Source organism: Astatotilapia calliptera, chromosome 4 (assembly GCF_900246225.1).
Source record: "Astatotilapia calliptera chromosome 4, fAstCal1.2, whole genome shotgun sequence".
Classification (NCBI taxonomy): Eukaryota; Metazoa; Chordata; class Actinopteri; order Cichliformes; family Cichlidae; genus Astatotilapia; species Astatotilapia calliptera.
The window spans coordinates 14,881,858-14,904,965 of record NC_039305.1 but is presented as its reverse complement, the minus strand read 5'-3'; the positions used below and the strand labels follow the sequence as shown (position 1 = coordinate 14,904,965).

General features: G+C 39.1%; 1 protein-coding gene across 1 annotated transcript; it reads right to left on the bottom strand.

Annotated features, from left to right (window-relative positions):
* Nucleotides 1-22,831, bottom strand: LOC113020765 (nuclear GTPase SLIP-GC-like). The gene is made up of 24 exons (XM_026164990.1): nt 22,601-22,831; nt 22,386-22,467; nt 22,102-22,214; nt 21,893-21,934; nt 21,742-21,780; nt 20,219-20,257; nt 19,776-19,800; nt 19,528-19,614; nt 19,137-19,224; nt 16,718-16,934; nt 16,379-16,597; nt 14,029-14,235; nt 13,761-13,936; nt 4,381-4,474; nt 4,211-4,298; nt 3,973-4,094; nt 3,588-3,764; nt 3,339-3,487; nt 3,129-3,246; nt 2,911-3,019; nt 2,696-2,826; nt 2,325-2,412; nt 2,148-2,234; nt 1-1,342 (listed from the first exon to the last, which is right to left on the bottom strand). Exons 2-23 carry the CDS (start codon nt 22,450-22,452, stop codon nt 2,155-2,157), a joined length of 2,475 nt encoding a protein of 824 aa, XP_026020775.1. The 5' UTR covers nt 22,453-22,467; nt 22,601-22,831; the 3' UTR covers nt 1-1,342; nt 2,148-2,154.
* Between the last annotated feature and the right edge of the window lie 277 nt (nt 22,832-23,108).

Here is a 23,108-nt window from a genome sequence, read left to right as displayed (position 1 = left end):
TTTTTTTGCTGCTGCTTTATTACTCATGTGACAACCAAAGAAACCATTGTATTAGAGTAAATTCATATTTATGTTAGAAATATAAGTAAAGTGGTATACATAAGTCATGTTCTATAGAAGTTTAAGAATAAAACTGACAAATACATCAAGAAAATAAATCTTTAAATTTACTTAAATTGAATCCTTAAAACTGGAAAGAGTCTGAATATCACAGTATTCCTGTAAAGCACTAAAATTAAAATCTGTAACATTGTAGTTCTACCGCTGTATAATTTTCTGTATAACTAGGGTCTACAAATAATGACCAAATACAACAAAATGGAGAAAATAGACATCAAAACATTTTTGGACAGAGTGCTGCCCTTTTGGTTTAGACCCTAACAACTAAAATCTTAAAAACCTTAATACCCCTGAGAGGAATTCATGCTTAAAAATTTTCATCCTTTTGCTTATCCAATTCGGGGTTGCTGGAACTCTTTCCCAGTTGTCATGCAAAAGGCAGAGTACACCCTGAAGAGCTTGCTAAGGTTATTCCACTCAAATAAAACTAAAGTAAAAACTAAGACTAGATATGAATATTTTAGTTAAACAAAATAAAAACAATAATCAACAGAAATGATTAAATGACCTCATTTGAAATACAAATCAGTTTATAGAGGAAATAGCCTTAGTTTCAGTATTTGTTAGTTTGGTAAAAATGTTATTACAATGTGCCTGACATGTTATTGATGGACGTGTTTGAGACACTGGACATGTACAAGACAAGTGGGTCAACTGTTTTCAAAAAGTGAAACATTCCTATTGTTTCTACTGGTTTTCGTAATTTTGCCTCTGACAAAACTGAACTAAAACTAAACATTTTCAAACAATAATAAATTGAAAATAAGAACAGTCTTGAAACTTACTGAAACATGAAATAAAAACAAAAAGTCAAAATGAAATAAAATAAAAATTAATGACAAAATACAAAACTATAATAACTGTGTCACACAGCTAACTATCATTCTTGCTCACATGCACATCTATATCCAAGATCACCAATTAACCTAACCCCCATGCATGTTTTAGCCTGTGTGAAGAAGTTAGAGTACACAGAGAGCACCCACACAGACACAGGAAGAACATGCAAAGTCCACACAGAAAAGCCACAAACTGGATTCAAACCCAGGACCTTCTTGCAGTGAGGACTGAAAAATCAAATTTCATCAAATTCATTAAAAGTCAAACACAACATTACAGAAATATCTGTGGCGATATCCAGAGACCTCATGCTTTTGGTCAGTGTTCCCTCAGAGATGTTGAGTGGGTCATCAGGTTTCTGCTGTTACTGTGTGGAGCAAATCTGAAACATCCAGTAATAATAAGCACAAAGATTTTTAACACTCAGTTGCTCAGGCAAACAGAACAAGTGTCAGTACTTAAGATGTGCTTTAAGATGTCTTGAAAGCTCCTCAGCCTAGAATAGAAAATCTTAATATCTGTTGTTTCTGTTACTGTTTGTGTAGAAACTCATTTTTGGAAACACTTTATTTGAACCTGTTTGAGGTGACTCGGATACAAAAAGGGTAAAATAACACAAATTATAAGTGGTGATATTATTCAAATACTTCATCTGTGCTTAGCAATAACAAATTCAGCATGTTTACCTCAGCTGTCAGTCTGATATGAGTCAATAAGTCACTTCTGTCCAAAGACTGTGGACAATATTCAGGGAAGTTTTTGAGCAAAACCTGAACTTTTATGTTGGTAGTGCTTCTGGTGTCACCACTGTTAGCAGTTGTTTAGCAGCTGCTTCTAAACTTTTTTTGAAGAAGATGTAACGTTGTGGTGTCATACTTTAACACTGCATAACATTACCGGCCACAATGAACCAGTTGGATTTTTTAGCTGAGATGATGAAAATACAAAAGGACAGCTTAAATGGCCATATGTAATTTAAAATGGCTACTTCTAATCTCTAAATTATGAAAAACTTATAATTGACACTAAACACAATTAAACATATTTTATATATTATATTTTATATATTAAACAATTAAAAGTTACTGTATATTTAGGTGCTTAGGATTGTCATCAAATTTCACCCTCTTTCTTTGAGAATTCATAGGAACTTTTAAAGTAACATGAAATAACATTTAAATATTTACCTGGCTACTATGATGTTATGTCTCCCTCTTGACTGCCCTTACCTTCATTGTAATGTTGCTGCACAGTTTCAAGATGCTCTGAAACATCTGAAAAGCAAACAAATATATAAAAACATGGGCTTAGCATTGTTCAACATTTTACTAACGATTTACTTTCATAGCCTATATTTTCTTTACCCGGGAGACTCTCACTCAAAGCTGATGCCTTGAGTGAGAGTTTAATGGAGTGGTCCATGGTCTCCTTTAGTTCCTTACAGATGATCATCTAATTAAACATCAGAGCTTTTATTACTTTTCACAGAGTCAAATATTGAGGTTTAAAACAACTGAAACATCTGAATTAATGGGTAGATGTTTGTTCTTGTGGCCAGTTCATATTTTAAGCTCTTCAGTTCAACTCATCATTGCAGACTAAATCTTTGTAATGCTGAAAAATACAAATATTAACAGCCATTCGCTAATCTTTAGAGAATGTTCAGACTGAGCAAAAGCACTCAAATATAGAAAAAACACAACATGGTCTCAAATTAATTTGTAATGTGACAAACCATCAGTTCATTCATCTTCTCCAACATGGTCTTTTTTGCGTCCTCATACATGTTCCTATTTAAGGATACATGTTTCTCAATAGTCTTCCTCATTTTTTTCAGCGCACCATTCCCTGAAATTTTTCGTGCATCTACAAGAAAAGAATAAACTTTGTCAAAACATTTTTTATGTACAATTGTGATTTATTACAGTGACAAGCTGACAATCTTCTTACCTTCATAGCACTTTTTCATGTTTTTCTCAATTGCCTCTGTTAGACTGTTGTAGATGATTTTCTTCCCCTTTAGGATTATTTTGTTGAGTTTTGTCTTAATTTTATCCTCCTTAAAAACATGAAACATGGATCAGTTAATAAACAGAATTAGTATTTGTAGAGTGAATAGGTAAATTCTGCTATAATGGACTGACAAACTGGATTGTTTCATGTCGTACCTCTGTCTGGAGAAATATCAGCTGCAGTTTGACATCTTGGTATTTTTGAATCAGCGAATTTGTGTCAAGTGAAAATCTACTGATGACTCCACTGAAAGATCCGCCTTTAACATCATTTCTGAAAAAAATGTTTCACGATGGCAGTATTGACAAGTTTGTTTTAATCATTTTAAGTATAGTGTAATATGATAGTAATTTGTTTATTCTCACGGGAAGGTCTTTCTGAATTTTTCATCAATGCTGTCAGTCAAGCATGAAGCTAATACGGTGTTGAGATTTATGTGTTCCCCTTTTTTTGTTTTGTGGATGCCGTCTTTTCTAACCACAGCCTGTAGTGTCTTAAAAAAACTAGGCTGTTTCTGTAACAGATCAGGAAAACAATTCTAAACACATGCTCATATAAAGTGCAAAATCTGTTGCTATGATGTGAATTATAATAATTAAAATTCAGATACATACATCACGGTCCAAAAAGGATTTCAGTTTTTCTTCAGAGGTTTTGGAATTTTTAACGCCTTCTGTAAGACATTGTTCAAAATCCTTGATCGCTTCATCAACTGCTCTTTTGACTTGATCAAGTTGTTCTGTCATGTTTTTCTCGAGAACTTTACATACATCATCTGCTTTTCCAACACCCTGAAATTAAAACAGTATATTTATTTTCTATTAAAGCAGTAATAACATAAATACAACTCTTTTTTAATTAATCATTTTGAAATGTTGTCACTCAGTGCCTGTCAAGAAATCTTGATAACTAAAATTTCGTTAGGTGTCAGATTTATGGAAACATTTGAAGTTTTAAATTTCAGTAAAATATTGTTCCACATAGATAACTTGACCTCACCTCTTTTCTGCACCTGGCACCTTCAATCAAAGATAGAATCCCATAAGCTCCACTCACGTAGTTTACTGTCTCTGAGTAACAGTCATTGAGATCTTGCAAAAATCCTTTAAGTTTGGTTATTTCTGTTGAGAAGAAATTTCAGTGCCACACTTTGACATTACACACTTTAATTCAAATTAAATAATTCTCTTTCAGTCAGAGCAAACTAAAACAACATGTGCATCAAGACTTCACCTACCAGTCTCTTCTGAACTTAGATGCTTCCCTTTTAGGAACTCTTTGGAGCTCACTGTGAACACTTTGAAACTGTCATCAGTGAAGTGTGTCTGAGGAAAAATTGTTTAATTTTAAAGCATCCTTACAACTATGGAGAGTCTGTATTATTTTCTGTCAGCCTATAAACCTCACCTTAATCTTGCTTCTCTTGTTGAATTCTTTTCTTACTCCATCCTTGACTTGAATGTTTCTTTTAACTATTCGATCATGGATATCAGCTGATGAACTGCAAGAAATGTGCAAATATGTACTGTTACCATCATCACTATTATCATCACCATCATTAATCCGGGGCAGGCTGGGTGATTTTTTATTCTTGGACTTTTTGGTGAAATGTGTAAAATCTCCCTTTCTTACCAAGCTGAGCTTTCCCTGACTGCTGCACACTCATTGTTAACATGTAGATTGTATTTAAAGACTGGCTGTGGCAATGTTTTTCTGCCTGATGGTGGTTATCCTCCAATTTGTTGAATTCTAGTTTTAAACGTCTTGTCTGGTTAATATCCTCTCACACTCCTACTTGCTAACCTAGGTTGTCAGAGCCTCACACCAAAATACTTACCTGATCACTACAGACTCCCAATTTCTCCCTGACAGTCATTGAGCACTCTCTCCCAGACCATCACCTTAGGGTGGTGCTCTCCACTAATTCACCAGTTCATTTTATATATTTGTTTCATTATAAATAAACCTATTACGCTTCAGTTGTCTGCCTTGCAGCTCCAGTCATTTATGATGATATGGCTTTATTTGTTCAATGTATTTATTTTGACTCTTTTAAAAAACAAACTCGCAAATATTGAAGGCTGGTACCATTTATACTTTTTGGATCGTGACATCACCACACGCTGACATGCTTACACACAAGTTTTTTTTTGTCACAGCAACTACTTTAACTTTGTTGCGGACGGACAGTGTAATGGTACTTTTGCTTTAAAATGTAAAATTGTTGAATTACTTGACTGTAATGGCCAGGATATGCATGATGTCATATAATCTCATAGATTATGTGCACCATACATAAAATCAGAATCAGAATCAGAAAGGGGTTTATTGCCAAATGTTGAGCAGGTTTACAACATCAGGAAATTGCTGCGGTGCTTCAGTGCAAACATAGTGTCATAAGTTGGGCTTAAATAGACATGAAAAAATAAAAGTAAGAATAAGAATTAAAAGTGCTACGTAGAAAGATATATACATGAGATATACATGAGATATATACATGAGAATAAGAATTAAGAGTGCTACGTAGAAAGATATATACATGAGTGCAGGTGGTGATCAGTGCCAAACATGGAATGATGCAGTGAACACAGCGTAGGGTCATGTGTTAGTGGCGGGTACAGTCATATGGTTATTGTTCATGTGTCCAACAGCAGAGGGGAAGAAACTGTTCTTATGGCGAGAGGTTCTGGTGCGAATGGACCGGAGCCTCCTGCCTGAGGGGAGCAGGTCAAACAGACTGTGTCCAGGGTGAGAAGGGTCAGCTGAGATCCGAGCTGCACGCCGCAATGTCCTGGAGGTGTACAGGTCCTGCAGAGATGGGAGTCTGCAGCCAATCACCTTCTCAGCAGAGCGCACAACACGCTGCAGTCTCAGTTTGTCCTTGATAGTGGCTCCAGCGTACCACACGGTGATGGAGGAGGTGAGGATGGACTCGATGATTGCAGTGTAGAATTGCATCATCGTCCATGTTGGCAGGTTGAATTTCTTCAGCTGCCTCAGGAAGTACATCCTCTGCTGGGCTTTCTTGATGACGGCGGTGATGGTGGGCTCCCACTTCAGGTCCTGGGTGATGGTGGTACCCAGGAAGCGGAATGAGTCCACAGAGGTGATGGGGGTGTCAGTCAGGATGATGGGGGGGAGTGGGGCTGTGTGCTTCCTGAAGTCCACAATAATCTCCACTGTCTTCTGGGCATTCAGCACCAGGTTGTTGTGGCTGCACCAGGACACCAGACGTTCAACCTCCCTCCTGTAGGCAGACTCATCCCCGTCCGAGATGAGCCCAATAACGGTGGTGTCATCTGCAAACTTGATTAGCTTGACAGACTGGTGGGTGGAGGTGCAGCAGTTGGTGTACAGGGAGAAGAGCAGAGGAGAAAGAACACAGCCCTGAGGGGAGCCGGTGCTGATGGTCCGGGAGTCCGAGACAAAAGCTGCCATAATGTCATTTGCATCTCTTTCTCCTCCCGCTCTCCTGTTATTGCTCGCCCTCTTCTCTCTTGCTGTCCCTGTAAAAAAGGGTTAGGTTTGTGTATGGGATTTCCCATACCCCCTGAATGCACCATAGGCGTATTTCCGCAGCTTCAGTTCAGAGTAGTGATGTGCCATACCACTGATTTCCTTTCCGATCCGATACCAAGTAAAAGTGTTGTTGGTTCTCTGCTCTGTGTACCAGTTGATAAACAGTGTAAAGTTGCCTTCAGTGCATAGTTGTATGTGGTGTCTTAATGCATAATGTCTGACTAAGTTTATGTAACCAGTCTGAAGAAATATGTCAGCTTATTTACTTGTATACTGCATTTGAGTACACCTCAGTTGTATCTTTATGTTTAATGTGCAATTTGAGTTATAATTGGTTTGTATCATTATGTTTTGTCTACAGAAACCACACACACACACACACACACACAAACAAACACACACACACACTTTCGCCCACGTCTCCGAAAACGTCGTCACACTTTTGCAAATATGCAATGTCTTGATAAACCAAGCAGATATTTGTAATTTACACAGCTACTTTCTCGCCTTAAAATATGTTAAAAGTTTATTTTGTGACCCAGAAAGATTAATAAGAGTAATTTTAAAACTTAGTAGCGGCCGCCATTGTTGGCAGCTGAAATTTGGCTGGGCCAAGCTATGAATTCTGAGATATGGTGGGCCATGAAGGACACACCCGACCCATCCTTCAAATTTGGGGAAATGATGGATGGATTTGTCGGCCGCATTTGAAGGAGTCAATGAATTGGGACAGCCTTCGTCACCTGGCTGTGACGTAATCGGCCTTCAAATGCAGCCTCCGGAGGATGCAGCCAACGTTTTGGGACAGTGCTGAAATGTTTGTAAAGAGAGGATTCGCTAACGCTTTTGGCTAAACAAGTCATTTGTACTGCTATTGTGTATTTGTCCTTGTCTTTGATTTCTAAGAGCATTTCATGCTGTTTTCTCAGTTTTACCCTTCTTCAACTGGCCTAAGTAAAGGGAGTGAAGTCAATCCCCCTTGTCTGCGTGGTCATTTTGAAGAGGAGTTTAGTCTGAATGTCGACTAGCAATGCGTTAGAGGCAGAGGACATTACAGTAAAACGACAGCCTCTCAAAGACCAGTCTCATGAGGAACTGCACGGCATATAGAGCTATCCTCCAGAAACAGCTCAGCTCTAAGATTCAGCTGCAGATGTTGGCAAAATCCACTCGACAGCAACATGTCACAGAGAACCAGTACATTCATGAAAATCAGATCTAATATATCTGGCTCCTCCAGGCATTCTAGGAGTTCAGCTGCAAGTAAGGCAGGTGCCGCACAAGCACGTGCAGAAGCTGAGGCAGCTAAGGCTGAAGCAGCATTCATGGATAAAAAGAATGATCTGAAGTTGCAGCAAGCAGAACTAGAAGCCTCTATGCAGCTTCGAAAAATGCGTCTTGAAGCGTCGTTGAATAAAGTACGCATGGAAAAAAGGGCTGCAGCTTTGGAGGCTGCAGTGATTCAAGATAATAACGAGACTCTTAGTGAAATAGATGTTCCTGCTGATGACCCAGTAACACGCACAAGGGAATATGTGAAGGGTGCCACACATGGCAGCCAAACCATGCCCATTCTAGAAACCTCCAATGGTAACACAGAGATGAAGCTCCCTCAGCATTCGCTGATCATAGACTCTTACGCCAGGATCTGATGCACATACTTGAGCAAGCCCCAAGCCATTTGCAGTACCACACATCCAAGCACGAACCACACACATAGTAGCAATTCTAAAGGAACATTTCCCAAGCAAAGCAGAGCAAAGTGACACTTACACCCCTAAACAAGAACCAACGGTCAGTTATGCTCAACAGCCTCTAGACAGTGGCTACACTGGCACCGCCTATATTACAACCCCAGACAACTTCAGTCACCCACATGAGACCACATGCCAGGAAAGGGGTCCACTGTACACTCCGCTAGAAATGGAGCAGAACATGTCAGACCTTGTTAGATTTATGGCTCGACGCGAACTGGTGTCTACAGGGCTCCTTCACTTCAACAACCGTCCCGAATGCTACAGAGCCTGGAAAGCATCGTTTATAAATACCATCAGAGGCCTCAACCTCTCACCAAGCGAACAGCTTAACCTTCTTGTGAAATGGCTAGGTAAGGACTCAGCTGAACATGCCAGACGAATACGATCCGTGTCTGCGAAACAACCAGCAAACGGACTCAGAGCTATGTGGGATAGGCTTAATGAATGCTATGGTGCACCAGAGGTCATCAAGGGTGTCTTTTTGAAAAGATTAGACAACTTTCCCAAGATTCCAAACAGAGACGGTCGTAAGCTAAGAGAGCTAGGAGACTTGCTGTCGGAAATACAGGCTGCCAAAGAAGATGGTGACCTGCTTGGGCTTAGTTATCTGGATACTCCTCATGGTGTTACCCCTGTGGTGCAGAAGCTGCCATTTTATCTCCAGGAAAAATGGCTTTCTCTAGGCTTTAAGTACAAAGAAGATCGCAGGGCTCCCTATCCCCCATTCGGCTTCTTTGTGTGTCAGGAAGCACGGATGCGCAACGACCCTGGCCTTACACAGACAGCATTCAGCAGTGAGTTATCAGTCTAAAGCCGAAGGTCACAAAGCTGTGGCAGTTTTTAAAACGAGGGTCTCTCCGGATCCTATACCCCCTACCAACGGTACAAGGACTGCATCGTTTGGCACCCAATGTGGAAGCGAGTCATCCACTAGAGATGATCCAGCAGAGCGCTGCCCGCTACACAATAAACCCCACCCCTTACCCAGGTGTTGTGGGTTTAGAGAGAAGCAAATCCGGTCGTTAAGCGATGACGTGACGAATCCTACTTCCGGGCCTAAAGTAGTCTGGGTTTAATATGGCTTTTGTGTTGTTAACATGTTTAATGCTATGTATTTTCTTCTATTTAATCTCAAAAAGCTCATAAAATAGTCAGTGATCACTGTTGACCTCCCTCAGCTTTTATTACCGCTAATCATTTATTTAAGCTCTGTTTTTTAAAACCTTAGGATGTAACTACAGCCCAGCCCATGCAGCAGTATATGAATGACTAACCTCGTATTGTGGATGGATTATCTCAGTTGTTCTCCCGGCTGAAGTTTGGTCCTTTTACAGCATCCTGCCATGCGATTACATTTGTTCCTGACCACCGATAACACTCACGTTAACTTTTATCGAGTGGAAAAAAAGTTAGCTTGTTTATATTATGCTAACATAGCTGTGTCGCTAGCGGTCACGTAGCACATACCAGCTATATACCAGCTAGCCAAACTTCAGTAACCATACAGGGAGTGCAGAATTATTAGGCAAATGAGTATTTTGTCCACATCATCCTCTTCATGCATGTTGTCTTACTCCAAGCTGTATAGGCTCGAAAGCCTACTACCAATTAAGCATATTAGGTGATGTGCATCTCTGTAATGAGAAGGGGTGTGGTCTAATGACATCAACACCCTATATCAGGTGTGCATAATTATTAGGCAACGTCCTTTCCTTTGGCAAAATGGGTCAAAAGAAGGACTTGACAGGCTCAGAAAAGTCAAAAATAGTGAGATATCTTGCAGAGGGATGCAGCAGTCTCAAAATTGCAAAGCTTCTGAAGCGTGATCATCGAACAATCAAGCGTTTCATTCAAAATAGTCAACAGGGTCGCAAGAAGCGTGTGGAAAAACCAAGGCACAAAATAACTGCCCATGAACTGAGAAAAGTCAAGCGTGCAGCTGCCAAGATGCCACTTGCCACCAGTTTGGCCATATTTCAGAGCTGCAACATCACTGGAGTGCCCAAAAGCACAAGGTGTGCAATACTCAGAGACATGGCCAAGGTAAGAAAGGCTGAAAGACGACCACCACTGAACAAGACACATAAGCTGAAACGTCAAGACTGGGCCAAGAAATATCTCAAGACTGGTTTTTCTAAGGTTTTATGGACTGATGAAATGAGAGTGAGTCTTGATGGGCCAGATGGATGGGCCCGTGGCTGGATTGGTAAAGGGCAGAGAGCTCCAGTCCGACTCAGACGCCAGCAAGGTGGAGGTGGAGTACTGGTTTGGGCTGGTATCATCAAAGATGGGCTTTTGGGGCCTTTTCGGGTTGAGGATGGAGTCAAGCTCAACTCCCAGTCCTACTGCCAGTTTCTGGAAGACACCTTCTTCAAGCAGTGGTACAGGAAGAAGTCTGCATCCTTCAAGAAAAACATGATTTTCATGCAGGACAATGCTCCATCACACGCGTTCAAGTACTCCACAGCGTGGCTGGCAAGAAAGGGTATAAAAGAAGAAAAACTAATGACATGGCCACCTTGTTCACCTGATCTGAAGCCCACTGAGAACCTGTGGTCCATCATCAAATGTGAGATTTACAAGGAGGGAAAACAGTACACCTCTCTGAACAGTGTCTGGGAGGCTGTGGTTGCTGCTGCACGCAATGTTGACGGTGAACAGATCAAAACACTGACAGAATCCATGGATGGCAGGCTTTTGAGTGTCCTTGCAAAGAAAGGTGGCTATATTGGTCGCTGATTTGTTTTTGTTTTGTTTTTGAATGTCAGAAATGTATATTTGTGAATGTGAAGATGTTATTTTGGTTTCACTGGTAAAAATAAATAATTGAAATGGGTATATATTTGTTTTTTTGTTTAGTTGCCTAATAATTATGCACAGTAATAGTCACCTGCACACACAGATATCCCCCTAAAATAGCAAAAACTAAAAACAAACTAAAAACTACTTCCAAAAACATTCAGCTTTGATATTAATGAGATTTTTGGGTTCATTGAGAACATGGTTGTTGTTCAATAATAAAATTATTCCTCAAAAATACAACTTGCCTAATAATTCTGCACTCCCTGCACAAACGTCACTGTTGTTTAGTTTTCTGTCTTCATTTATGTTGGATGTGATAACAGAGCTGTACGTTTTAATTTGTTTCCAAAACCCGCAGTCAGGACATGCTATATTGTATTTAGATAGAAGCTAGCGAGCTAACTTCCTGCTAACTTCTAACTCCGTTAAATGTCATAAATTCCGTTTTCACGGATGCCTGGATGTTAAACTCAATTGTTACATCTGGTAGAGCAGAACACTGATCATTTTATTAAAGATGAAAGACTTTAGACAGTTTTTCAACTCTCAGTAATGCCATAGTGATCGTTTGATATATGGACCTGCAGCGGAGTTTAGGCCCAGACACGGCTAGTGACGTCAGACTTAACGACCGGATAGAAGAAAGGAAAGCGCTCTTAACCCTTTAAGACCTACCATAGAACCAAGTCCGCCAGAGCTTACTTTATATTTTTATATGCTGTAGTGCCATTTTTGGGAACATTTCAAGTTGCTATACATCAATACAACTGTCATAGCCCATATTTTAATAATATGTATGCATTAAGTCCATAGTAACTACATTAATTGCAAAAAAGTGATTTAAAAAGTGAAAAAAGTGCAATAAAGTACAAACAAATTGAAAATCATTTTTGTTTGTTTTTTACATAAATTTCTACTTGGAGAAATTTAAGAGGTTTATCCCTCAAAAATTTAAATACAAAAAAGTTGCAAAAAATAGTTTACAACAACAGGAAATTTATTTTGAGTGTCTTCATAGATTTATTTTTGAGATACACCAATTTTTATCTACTGCAGGAAAAACGAAAAACAATCCTATGATGCAAATTTGCAAAGAAAACAGAATGTGCATCATTCTAAGCATCCCAGCAACTATTCAGAAAAATATAAAGTCAAGCATGACTTATAAAAACACCATTATAGGCTTTTAAGGCCTACAAGTAAAAAACTACATTTTCCGCGAAAATGACGTCACTTCCGGTTTCAGGCAGGAAATGCGGACATGCGATCGTTCGCGCTGACGTCTGTTTCAATGTGGGAAGTGTAACAAACAGCTGATCGTATCGGCAAAGCGTTTTTCGGGAATATTATGTTTTTGTTCCTGTTTTTGTTCCAGACAGGCTCAGCATGGAACCACCTTTTAGCAATGTCGGCATTGACGTGTTTGGGCCCTTGTCTGTATCAGCCCGTCGCACGAGAGGAGGCCACGCTGATAGTAAGAGGTGGGCTGTCCTCTTCACCTGTCTGTGTGTCAGAGCTATACACATTGAGGTAACTGAGTCATTGGTTTCCTCCAGTTTCATAAACGCATTCAGAAGGTTTATGGCGATTCGAGGGCATTTGCAAAACATATGCTCTGACCGGGGCACTAATTTCACCAGAGCTTGCAAAGATATGGGGATTCCCTCAAATCTTGATGGGAAAGCCATGGAGAGGTTTCTGTCAGAACATGGATGTATGTGGACCTTCAACACACCACATTCCTCTCATATGGGAGGAGCATGGGAAAGGATGATCGGCATCACACGTCGTATCCTGGACTTGATGCTTCTTCAAATGGGCTCCTCCAAACTCACACATGAGGTACTCACAACATTCATAGCTGAGGTTTCAGCCATAGTGAACAGTCGACCACTTGTGCCTGTGTCAAACGATCCTACAGATCCTTTCATTCTTACACCTGCTTCATTGCTTACTCAGAAAGTAGGTCCATGCCCAGTACCAGAAGGAGATTTTGGACATAAGAACCTATTGAAGCAACAGTGGTGCAGGGTCCAAAGCTTGTCTAACACATTTTGGGACAGGTGGCGGAAACAGTATCTGTCAACGCTACAGTGTCGAACAAAGTGGACATCTGACCGGCCAAACCTTAAGAAAGGAAGCGTGATGCTTCTTAAGGACAGTCAGTGCAGTAGGAACGAATGGCCCTTAGGAATTATCGTTGATGTGTATCCCAGTAAAGATGGAAGGGTGCGCAAAGTGCAAGTAAAGGTCATCAAGAAAGAGGAACCAAAGCTTTACGTCCGACCTGTGAATGAGATGATCTTGCTCATTCCTCCAGATGACTGAAATGTGTTTGACCTTGTCATATTAGTAGGTGAAATCCGCTGGGTTTCAGACGGGGAGTGTTCTGTCACCATGTAACTGTTTAGTCTGAATGTCGACTCTAGCAAGGCGTTAGAGGCAGAGGACATTACAAGTCCCTCCAGAACAAAGAAATTCAACTGCCTGTCTCACTCTCCGCTATTCCCCTCCCTCTCTGTTTATTACTAAGTCCGCCATCTTCAGTAAACTTCGTAAAATTGTATCTGCATCTGAGACTGCTTTTGACCCAAATGTTCTGTATTAATTTTTTAAAAAGGCTCAACCCAGTGCTTCGCTTTTTGTCTAACCTGGGTTGATCTTACATGGAAACACCCTGTAGTTGATCAGCATGCAAAATGTACTTACAGATCATCTGAATCATCAACAAGATCAGACTTGGTGCAAATAAAATGAATTTGCTGACATTCGCCACCATTTCCAATCAGACTACTGACACTTTCCAGGATCCCCCAGGCTGCTTTCTCTGATGCTGCTCGATTAATTTCAGTCACAATCCACACAGTAGAACAATCTCCAACTATCTGAAAGGAGAATAACATGTCTCAGTGCTTAATAGAAAGATGACTGTTTACAGACAACACAGTATAAGCAAAGAGCAGTAAATGTGAATTACCCCTTTCCACATCTGATCTCTGCTCTTGTTACAGTCACCATTTCCAGGGAGGTCCACAAGTGTCAAATGCTGGAGAAGAGGCCTGTTTGGCACCCTGACAGTCACACACTTCACTAGTGGCCAAAAACACTTTTTTCCTTCATCACCTTCTTCTTGTTTTGAATCACTTCTTGTGTACTTGACAAATTTTGCAGAGAGTTCATTAGCCTGCAATAAATAATAAAAGCAGTGCAGTTTAATTTCAGTCCGCAATGCAAGTGCTTTACAAGTGCACTGACTATTAAAAGTCAGTGACACAAAAAAATCAGGTCATGTGAAATCCTTTTTAGAACAATCAACCATTTGATAGTTTCAATAAAGTGCCTAATTATTATTCAAAACCAAAATTAAAATACTCTTTTTTTTATTTATTTAAAAGTTTTTATTTTCTATTTTAAATCACACTAAGTACACTCTTGGTCTCAACAGTTATTATTACTATTAGCAGAAACTACCTGATCTCAGTTATTTTGTACAGTTGTCCACCACTTTGAGATATTAATAAGCCACTTTAGACCGCTCCCTTATTCACTATAGCGGATAACGTGCCATGTTTTGAATGTCAGGGTTTTACACCACTTTTTGCCATTCCTGACACAACCGACTGTCAGACACCGATTTACTTTTGATTGTTTGTCGTCATTTTGATTCAATCTTTGTTGACTTTGCTCAGCAGTGAATTTCTACAGAGAGATTTAAAAAGGGTAAGAGTAGGTTAAAACAAGGAACTGATCACTGTTGTGTGAAGAGGTAAAGGTTCCTACTGCGATGTAAAAAAAAATAAATCATGCTCTACATCAGTGTTTTCCAACCTTTTGGAGCCACGGCACATATTTCACATCAGATAAATCACACGGCACACCACCAAAGAAAAATGTCAAAAAAGCATATTGATAATTTTTCCGTTCACCTGGTATAGCGGAATTGGTTCGGTTTGTCTCCAATATACCTTTTTAGCTTTCTTCTGAAGGCCTTAGTCTTGCTAAGGCCTTCATCTGGGTTGGAATTTTCTCCAGGACCCAGGTCAGTTTGACTACTTTTTCTTTTCAAATATTTATCTATCGTTATCATGTGCTGCGTTGTCTCACTCACAGCATGACTGTTGTATAATTTCTTCTTCTTCTTCTGTTTTACTAGCAGTTGGTAACCCATTTAATTAGAGCAGGTAGTTCCAGGGCACACCTGATCATTTCTCAGAGTGGTTGGGAAACACTGCTCTACATAATGGACCTGGACCAGTCTTGGGATCTGTTAACCACAGTTATTACAAGAACAGATTTTTTTTCTGGATATGTGATCATCTAAATGTGATTATGGGATCTCAGTAAGAACTATTTCGTTGCGATCACTGCATTTCAGTGTTTTGTGTTTTTTAGACTTTTGAATTTATGCTGCATTCTGTTTTCTGAAGTGAGTTATGTTTCTAGATCTTAGTCTTTTGTTAATTTGGTCAGTTATCTTTTTTGTCCAGGTTGTCCTAGTTTCACCTGTGTGCATTTCTGTCATGTAACGGTGTGTGGCAGGCAGGAAAATAGGACCCAAACGCAAACTCACGGGAAAACAGGACTGAACTCAAAATGCAGCTTTAATGCTGACAAAAAGGTGACAAAAGATAACGGTGATACAAAAGCGATACAAAACTAAACTGGGAGATGCTAATTGCAACACATACCAGAAGACACGGGGAGACTCACACACAGCATGAGGGACGACACGACACTGACTCAGAGAAACACGGGGTTTAAATACACTGGGAAGTAACGAGGAGAATGAGACACAGAAGGAGGGCACAGCTGGGAGAAATCAGGACTGACGGGACAAGCAAAGCAGGACACATTCACATAAGACACGGACCATCAAAGTAAAACAGGAAGTATCACACAGAGACGCGAACTTGACACAGTGGAGACAGCAACTAAGAAACACAGAGACATAAACCATAAGGCAGAGGTCTAAGAACCAAAATACACAGGGAAATACTCAGCTGGGAACACAAGAGACTAGACTAGAGGGAGTAACAAAAGACCAACCATGAGAACATAATGCACAATGCAGAGTGACAGAAAACAAGAAACTCAAACATGCAAGGACACCCAATTACACAGAACAGAGGGGACACAGAGAGACATGAAGGGCAAGGGATCAAAACTAGAAACCATAGAATAAATCACACACAAGTAAAATAATACGAAAATCCCAAAGAACTAAAAACGCTGGGTCAGGAGACCCAGGACCGTGACAATTTCCCAGCATCCCCAGTGTGTAGTCTCTTATGGCTGTCTGTTATAGTAGTAATATGAGTTTGTCTTACTGATTCACATGTCAACATCTTCCGCCTGGATTGGAGAAATTCTGGAATTTCTTTGAAATATTTGCGGTCCATGAGGTTTTCAAAGGACTTTTCTTTCCATTCTTCTCCATACAGTGTTGACAGCTTTTCAACAGCATCATGATAATCATCATCTTCCTTTTCCTGATTTTTATTATTGTCAAGAAACTGATGAAATGACCACAACTCTTCGTTCCACTCCTACAAAATTAGACGACAAGCCATTTATTGAGGTATGTACCCAACCGTTAACCCCAATAACTGAAGTGTAACACCTATAATAGTTTTAAGTAAAAATCTAACTTTCAAAGCTCATTTTACCTCCTTTGTGATGAACTCAATTTCTGCCTCATAGTTTGAGCTGTGTTTGTTAGCTTCCACTTTGATCATGACTGACGTGCATGCATTGATGCTTCCTGAGGGTAAAAGATTCTTCTCTTTGATGATGGCATTTATCAAAGAGCTCTTTCCAGCCCCAGTTTTACCAAAGACACCAACCAGCTCCCTCTTCTTTATCTCCAAATCACTGATCTTTTTCCTGTTGAACAAGATTTTAAATATAGTTAATTCATTCAGTCATGAAATTTTTTTAGGTATGCTTTAAATAAGAGAGTTTAAAAGAGAGTTATAATCATGGTAGTGATTAACCAATCAATTATCACAATATATTTCAGTTCTATACACTTGTTCCACTAACTGTTTACTGTATGTTGTTTTGATCCACACCTTCTTTTTGTGTCAGTTAAAGTGAAAGTTTCCCCCCAAGAATTGGTAAATACCAGGAACAGGAAAAAAAAATACAGGGAGTGCAGAATTATTAGGCAAATGAGTATTTTGTCCACATCATCCTCTTCATGCATGTTGTCTTACTCCAAGCTGTATAGGCTCGAAAACCTACTACCAATTAAGCATATTAGGTGATGTGCATCTCTGTAATGAGAAGGGGTGTGGTCTAATGACATCAACACCCTATATCAGGTGTGCATAATTATTAGGCAACGTCCTTTCCTTTGGCAAAATGGGTCAAAAGAAGGACTTGACAGGCTCAGAAAAGTCAAAAATAGTGAGATATCTTGCAGAGGGATGCAGCAGTCTCAAAATTGCAAAGCTTCTGAAGCGTGATCATCGAACAATCAAGCGTTTCATTCAAAATAGTCAACAGGGTCGCAAGAAGCGTGTGGAAAAACCAAGGTGCAAAATAACTGCCCATGAACTGAGAAAAGTCAAGCGTGCAGCTGCCAAGATGCCACTTGCCACCAGTTTGGCCATATTTCAGAGCTGCAACATCACTGGAGTGCCCAAAAGCACAAGGTGTGCAATACTCAGAGACATGGCCAAGGTAAGAAAGGCTGAAAGACGACCACCACTGAACAAGACACACAAGCTGAAACGTCAAGACTGGGCCAAGAAATATCTCAAGACTGGTTTTTCTAAGGTTTTATGGACTGATGAAATGAGAGTGAGTCTTGATGGGCCAGATGGATGGGCCCGTGGCTGGATTGGTAAAGGGCAGAGAGCTCCAGTCCGACTCAGATGCCAGCAAGGTGGAGGTGGAGTACTGGTTTGGGCTGGTATCATCAAAGATGAGCTTGTGGGGCCTTTTCGGGTTGAGGATGGAGTTAAGCTCAACTCCCAGTCCTACTGCCAGTTTCTGGAAGACACCTTCTTCAAGCAGTGGTACAGGAAGAAGTCTGCATCCTTCAAGAAAAACATGATTTTCATGCAGGACAATGCTCCATCACACGCGTTCAAGTACTCCACAGCGTGGCTGGCAAGAAAGGGTATAAAAGAAGAAAAACTAATGACATGGCCTCCTTGTTCACCTGATCTGAACCCCATTGAGAACCTGTGGTCCATCATCAAATGTGAGATTTACAAGGAGGGAAAACAGTACACCTCTCTGAACAGTGTCTGGGAGGCTGTGGTTGCTGCTGCACGCAATGTTGATGGTGAACAGATCAAAACACTGACAGAATCCATGGATGGCAGGCTTTTGAGTGTCCTTGCAAAGAAAGGTGGCTATATTGGTCGCTGATTTGTTTTTGTTTTGTTTTTGAATGTCAGAAATGTATATTTGTGAATGTGGAGATGTTATATTGGTTTCACTGGTAAAAATAAATAATTGAAATGGGTATATATTTGTTTTTTTGTTTAGTTGCCTAATAATTATGCACAGTAATAGTCACCTGCACACACAGATATCCCCCTAAAATAGCAAAAACTAAAAACTACTTCCAAAAACATTCAGCTTTGATATTAATGTGTTTTTTGGGTTCATTGAGAACATGGTTGTTGTTCAATAATAAAATTATTCCTCAAAAATACAACTTGCCTAATAATTCTGCACTCCCTGTATTGATAAGTCACCAAAACTTCCTAAAAATATCAGTCTTTGTTGGTCTTAACTTGGATAGTTATAGTCTACTATTGAATCATAAATCAATGTATCCTTGTATTTGTCGCTTGCAGTTGCCTGGATTGAAAATTGGAACTTGCTGAACGTACATACAATACACAAACATCACATTGGGGAGACAGGTCAGACTAGGTGGCATAAAGTGAAATGTATAACACAAAAAGGCAATCGAGGAGAAAAAAGAAGAATTGGTAGATACCAGGAACAGGAAAAAAATGTAGCTCAGTCACCAAAACTTTCCAATAAATTTTACTACTGTATTATTTCAGCGTCTATAATTGTACTGTTGTATGTCAGCAAAATATGAAAAAACATAATACTCACTTTAAGAAAGCACTGAGTTTGTCTTGCTCATTTAGTCTGGAATGTACAAATGCCATGATGTTTTTCACATTAGATAGTATGGTTGGTTCTGTGAACAAAAAAGTCAAGAACTATTTAGAAGGAATTATAGACTAGAATAACCAAAAAATGTAAAATTTGATGTTAAAAAAAGCAAACCTGTGTGAATTAGAGTATATCAGGACCATAATGTGACCACTAACCAATCAAACTTACTATACCATGCTGACTGTTAAATTTTGCCAACAGCCCAAAGAAAAAGTAATTTCTAGCATCAAAGATGAAACTGGCATGTTGGACAAATTGTGCTGAACAGAAATTTAACCCTATAGTGGCTTAAACTGTGACATTGTTTAGTAAGAAACGTAAATACCTTCAAATCCTGGCATTGACTGACACTGTCGCTTAGCTGGTGACTGCAACCTGCTAGCATCACTTTCAAGGTCTGATTTTCTTTTTCCTGATTGGATAAAAACAACAACAAAAAATAAGAACAAAAAAACGGTTTTCTCTCAGCATTGAAAGTTCTTCTTAGTAAAGTTATGTAGATTGCAAAAAATATTAGTGCCTTTCAAACACAGAATAATATGAGATGCAATAAATATGATGCATGTGTCTCACCTGTATCACTTGTGGCTGGAAAGACCTGAGGATGAATATCAGTTATACAGGAAATTATCACTATTTGCATTGGCATTGTTCTTTAACAAAAGGACACTAACATACAAGTTTTACAATCAACAAACTTAAATGCAGTTATGTTTTATTAACCAGCAGACTGATGAAAATTGAATTACAATAACCTTCTTCTTACTAAATATCTGTGATCCTACTAGACAATTCTTTTACATAATTAGGTCCCAGTCTCAAAGACCTACAGAGACGGTTGGCAAACCCTCTAGCTAGGGCAAAATGTATTTTCCCACCCCCCTTTGAATTATGTCTTTAGATTAGTCATTTATTCGTTTCTGTAGAGAGTTGTCAGTCTCTGTAGACCAGAGAATGGAGCTTTACTTTGTCTCAGGCAGTTGGCTCATATGTCTGAAATTCAGTGTAATCCTTACCTGAACCACATCAGCTGCTTCTTCATGCTCCTGTTCACACTGCAGATAAAAAGTGCAAAGCCGCATAGAGTATTGAGCTCTTAAACATGCATTAAAAATTGTATTTGTCATATGGACATTAAATCTGAAGGAAAAAACAGTTTTAAACTGACTTGAAAAGACATGACTGTTTCCTGATTTGAATTTTGTTCTTACCACAATCAAAACGATTCAAATCTATATTAGTTAAGAATCAATAAAATGACTCTACAAATAATTACTGCCAGTGAGACACTGTTGAACACCCAGTGGTGTTTGTGTAGCTTATCTGCGTAGCCAATTTAATTAAAAACGTATAACTTACTTCAAGGTGTAATCTTCACACACTCTCTGTGTATTTACTCACTAATTACCTGTCCCTCCTGCACTTTCCTGCTCATTGTGTCAGATGTTTAGTTACTCCTCGGCAGGGATGGGTACTGGTTCTGACATAAACGGTAGTAACCAGAAAAGCAGCACACATTTCGGTGCTTTATTTCAGTACTTTTTTTTCTTGAGCTGTCATACAGCTGTCTTCTTGTTTGATAGAGTGATACCATATATGCCCTATAGCTGCAGAAAAGGCTAACATTGTTATCTTTTTACAAAAGAAAAAAAAACAGCTAAACATGAGAGGTTTTATGACAAAGTTTGTGTTTTCCATTGTTTAAGCACTGGTTCCAACCAAAGGATGTATCTTGTATCAACAGAAAAGGCTAACTTGGTTATCATTTTGCAGAAAAAAAGAGGAGACTGCTAAAAATAAAAACATAAGAGGTTTTTGGGCAAAGTTTATGTTCTCCATTCTTTAAGCACCGGTTTGAGCACCGGTTTGAGCACCGTTTAAGCACCGGCACCGTTTCAAAAGTACCGGTTTGGCACCGGTATCGGATAAAACCTAAATGATACCCATCCCTACTCCTCAGTCTCCTTTAGCAATAATGAGACTTGCATTAAATGTACCCTATTTACAACTCTGGAGGCCAGGATCACATAATTGTAGACTTTGCTTCGCACCCTTAAAAATCCCATAACTAGCCAGGCTCCTTTAGCCAGTGTAGCTCCCTCTGGCATATTGTCCCGAGCAGTTGGGGAAACAAGATGACTGGGTGACGATGAGGAGAAAGCACAGTATTAAATAGAAGCCCCGTGGCACACCACCAACCCATTCATGTGTCTAAGTGTTTTCCCCCATTTGCAGAAACACCCGCAGGGGCTCAAACTCTGGTAATTGGTGATTCTATTCTAACACATGTGAAGCTAGAGACACCAGCAAAGACAACCAGAACAGTCGACACTGAGGGAAATTTAAAACTGCTGGCTAAGTGTAAACATAAATTGAATAAAATTCTAATTTATGTCGGCAATTATGACACCTGGTTACCTTAATGGGAGATCACTAAAATTAATACTGAATCAGTATGTAACTCTATAGGCAAAAGAATTGAGCTTCATTTTGTCTCAGGCAGTTGGCTCATATGTCTGAAATTCAGTATAATCCTTACCTGAACCACATCAGCTACATCTTCATGCTCCTGTTGACACTGCAGATAAAAAGTGCAAAGCCAAATAAACTGAGCACTTAAACATATACTAAAAATTTTATTTCTCATATAGATACTTCATCTCAAGGCAACAAAACAGTTTGTAACTTACTTGAAAAGAAATGACTGTTTCTTGATTTGTGTTTTTTTCTTCCTAACACAATCAAAACATTGCAAATCCATATTAGTAAAGAGTTAACAAAAATTACACTACATAATATTGCTGCCAGCACATTTTTTAATATCCAGGTAACTCTAATAGAAATTCACCTCTGTACACTAAAACAACAATGATTGTTTTAAAAAAAAAAAGGTAATTACCTTTAACAGCTTGAGGTTCTTCTTGAATTTCACTCTTGGTCCAGCTTTTGTGATCAAATTATTAATTTCTTGATCATCAAGCTCACACAGACTTTCAGAATCGATTTGTTCATCTGTAATTTAAAAAGAATTTGCAGAGATAAAGTTTATTCTCAACTTTCTTCAGAAATTCTTCGTAAATGATTGAAAAAGCTATGGGCACAGATCTATGAGCTGTTTTACAGTTAACAGATCACATCAGGATCAATATCTGTACCCATCACAGATTCACATTAATACTTTACCTTTAAATTTTTCCACCCACTCACTTAGCCCCCATTCAACCAGTTTGGTTCTTACGAAATCATCCATGACCAAGAAATGAAACTGTAAGATAAAATGCAATATTTAACCAGACAGTACTGCTTTAAAGATTAGATATTTGTGACCAACTTCTCCTTTAATCCATATATAATCAGAGACACTGATTAAATTCAGATTAAAACTTCAAACTGCTCACCTTTTGTTTGAGTAATGCAGGAAAAGGCTGCTGAGGGAGATGTGAGGGAAGCAGTGAGACACAAACAGGAAACAGAAAAAAGAAATCGAGCACAAAGTCCACAAACGGATACGGTTAAAATCAAACTGTAACTGTGTGGCTTAGACTGCACAACTGTCTGCAACTGCATTTATACATAAAATAGAAAGGTAAATCCAACATGACTAAAGCGGGTGCAGGAAAAATAGAACTGAGAACTGAGAAAAGCAGGAAGAGGTGTTTGTGCAGCGCAGATGGGAGTGGCTGGCAGACAGGTAACAACCTGCCTCAGAGAAAGTGTTTGTTTTTTTAGTTTGTTTAAAATAAATCAAAGGGATTAAATATTATAGTTTAAAAACAAGACAGAAACAGCTTTATGTATACTTAAAGTATACTCAAGTTGCCAAACTACATTAAGGTAGTTAGAGTAAAAATATCACCATAGGTTTTTTTTAATATGCTGCCACGTGTGTACATTATTATTATTATT

Excerpts from the sequence above, each read along its gene's own strand:
- LOC113020765 (XM_026164990.1), bottom strand. The coding sequence starts at position 22,452 with ATGGATGATTTCGTAAGAACCAAACTGGTTGAATGGGGGCTAAGTGAG. Across the intron at positions 16,598-16,717 it reads TTGAGTTCATCACAAAGGAG|GAGTGGAACGAAGAGTTGTG; the intron begins GTAAAATGAGCT and ends CTAATTTTGTAG. Across the intron at positions 4,299-4,380 it reads ACAAGAGAAGCAAGATTAAG|ACACACTTCACTGATGACAG; the intron begins GTGAGGTTTATA and ends ATTTTTCCTCAG.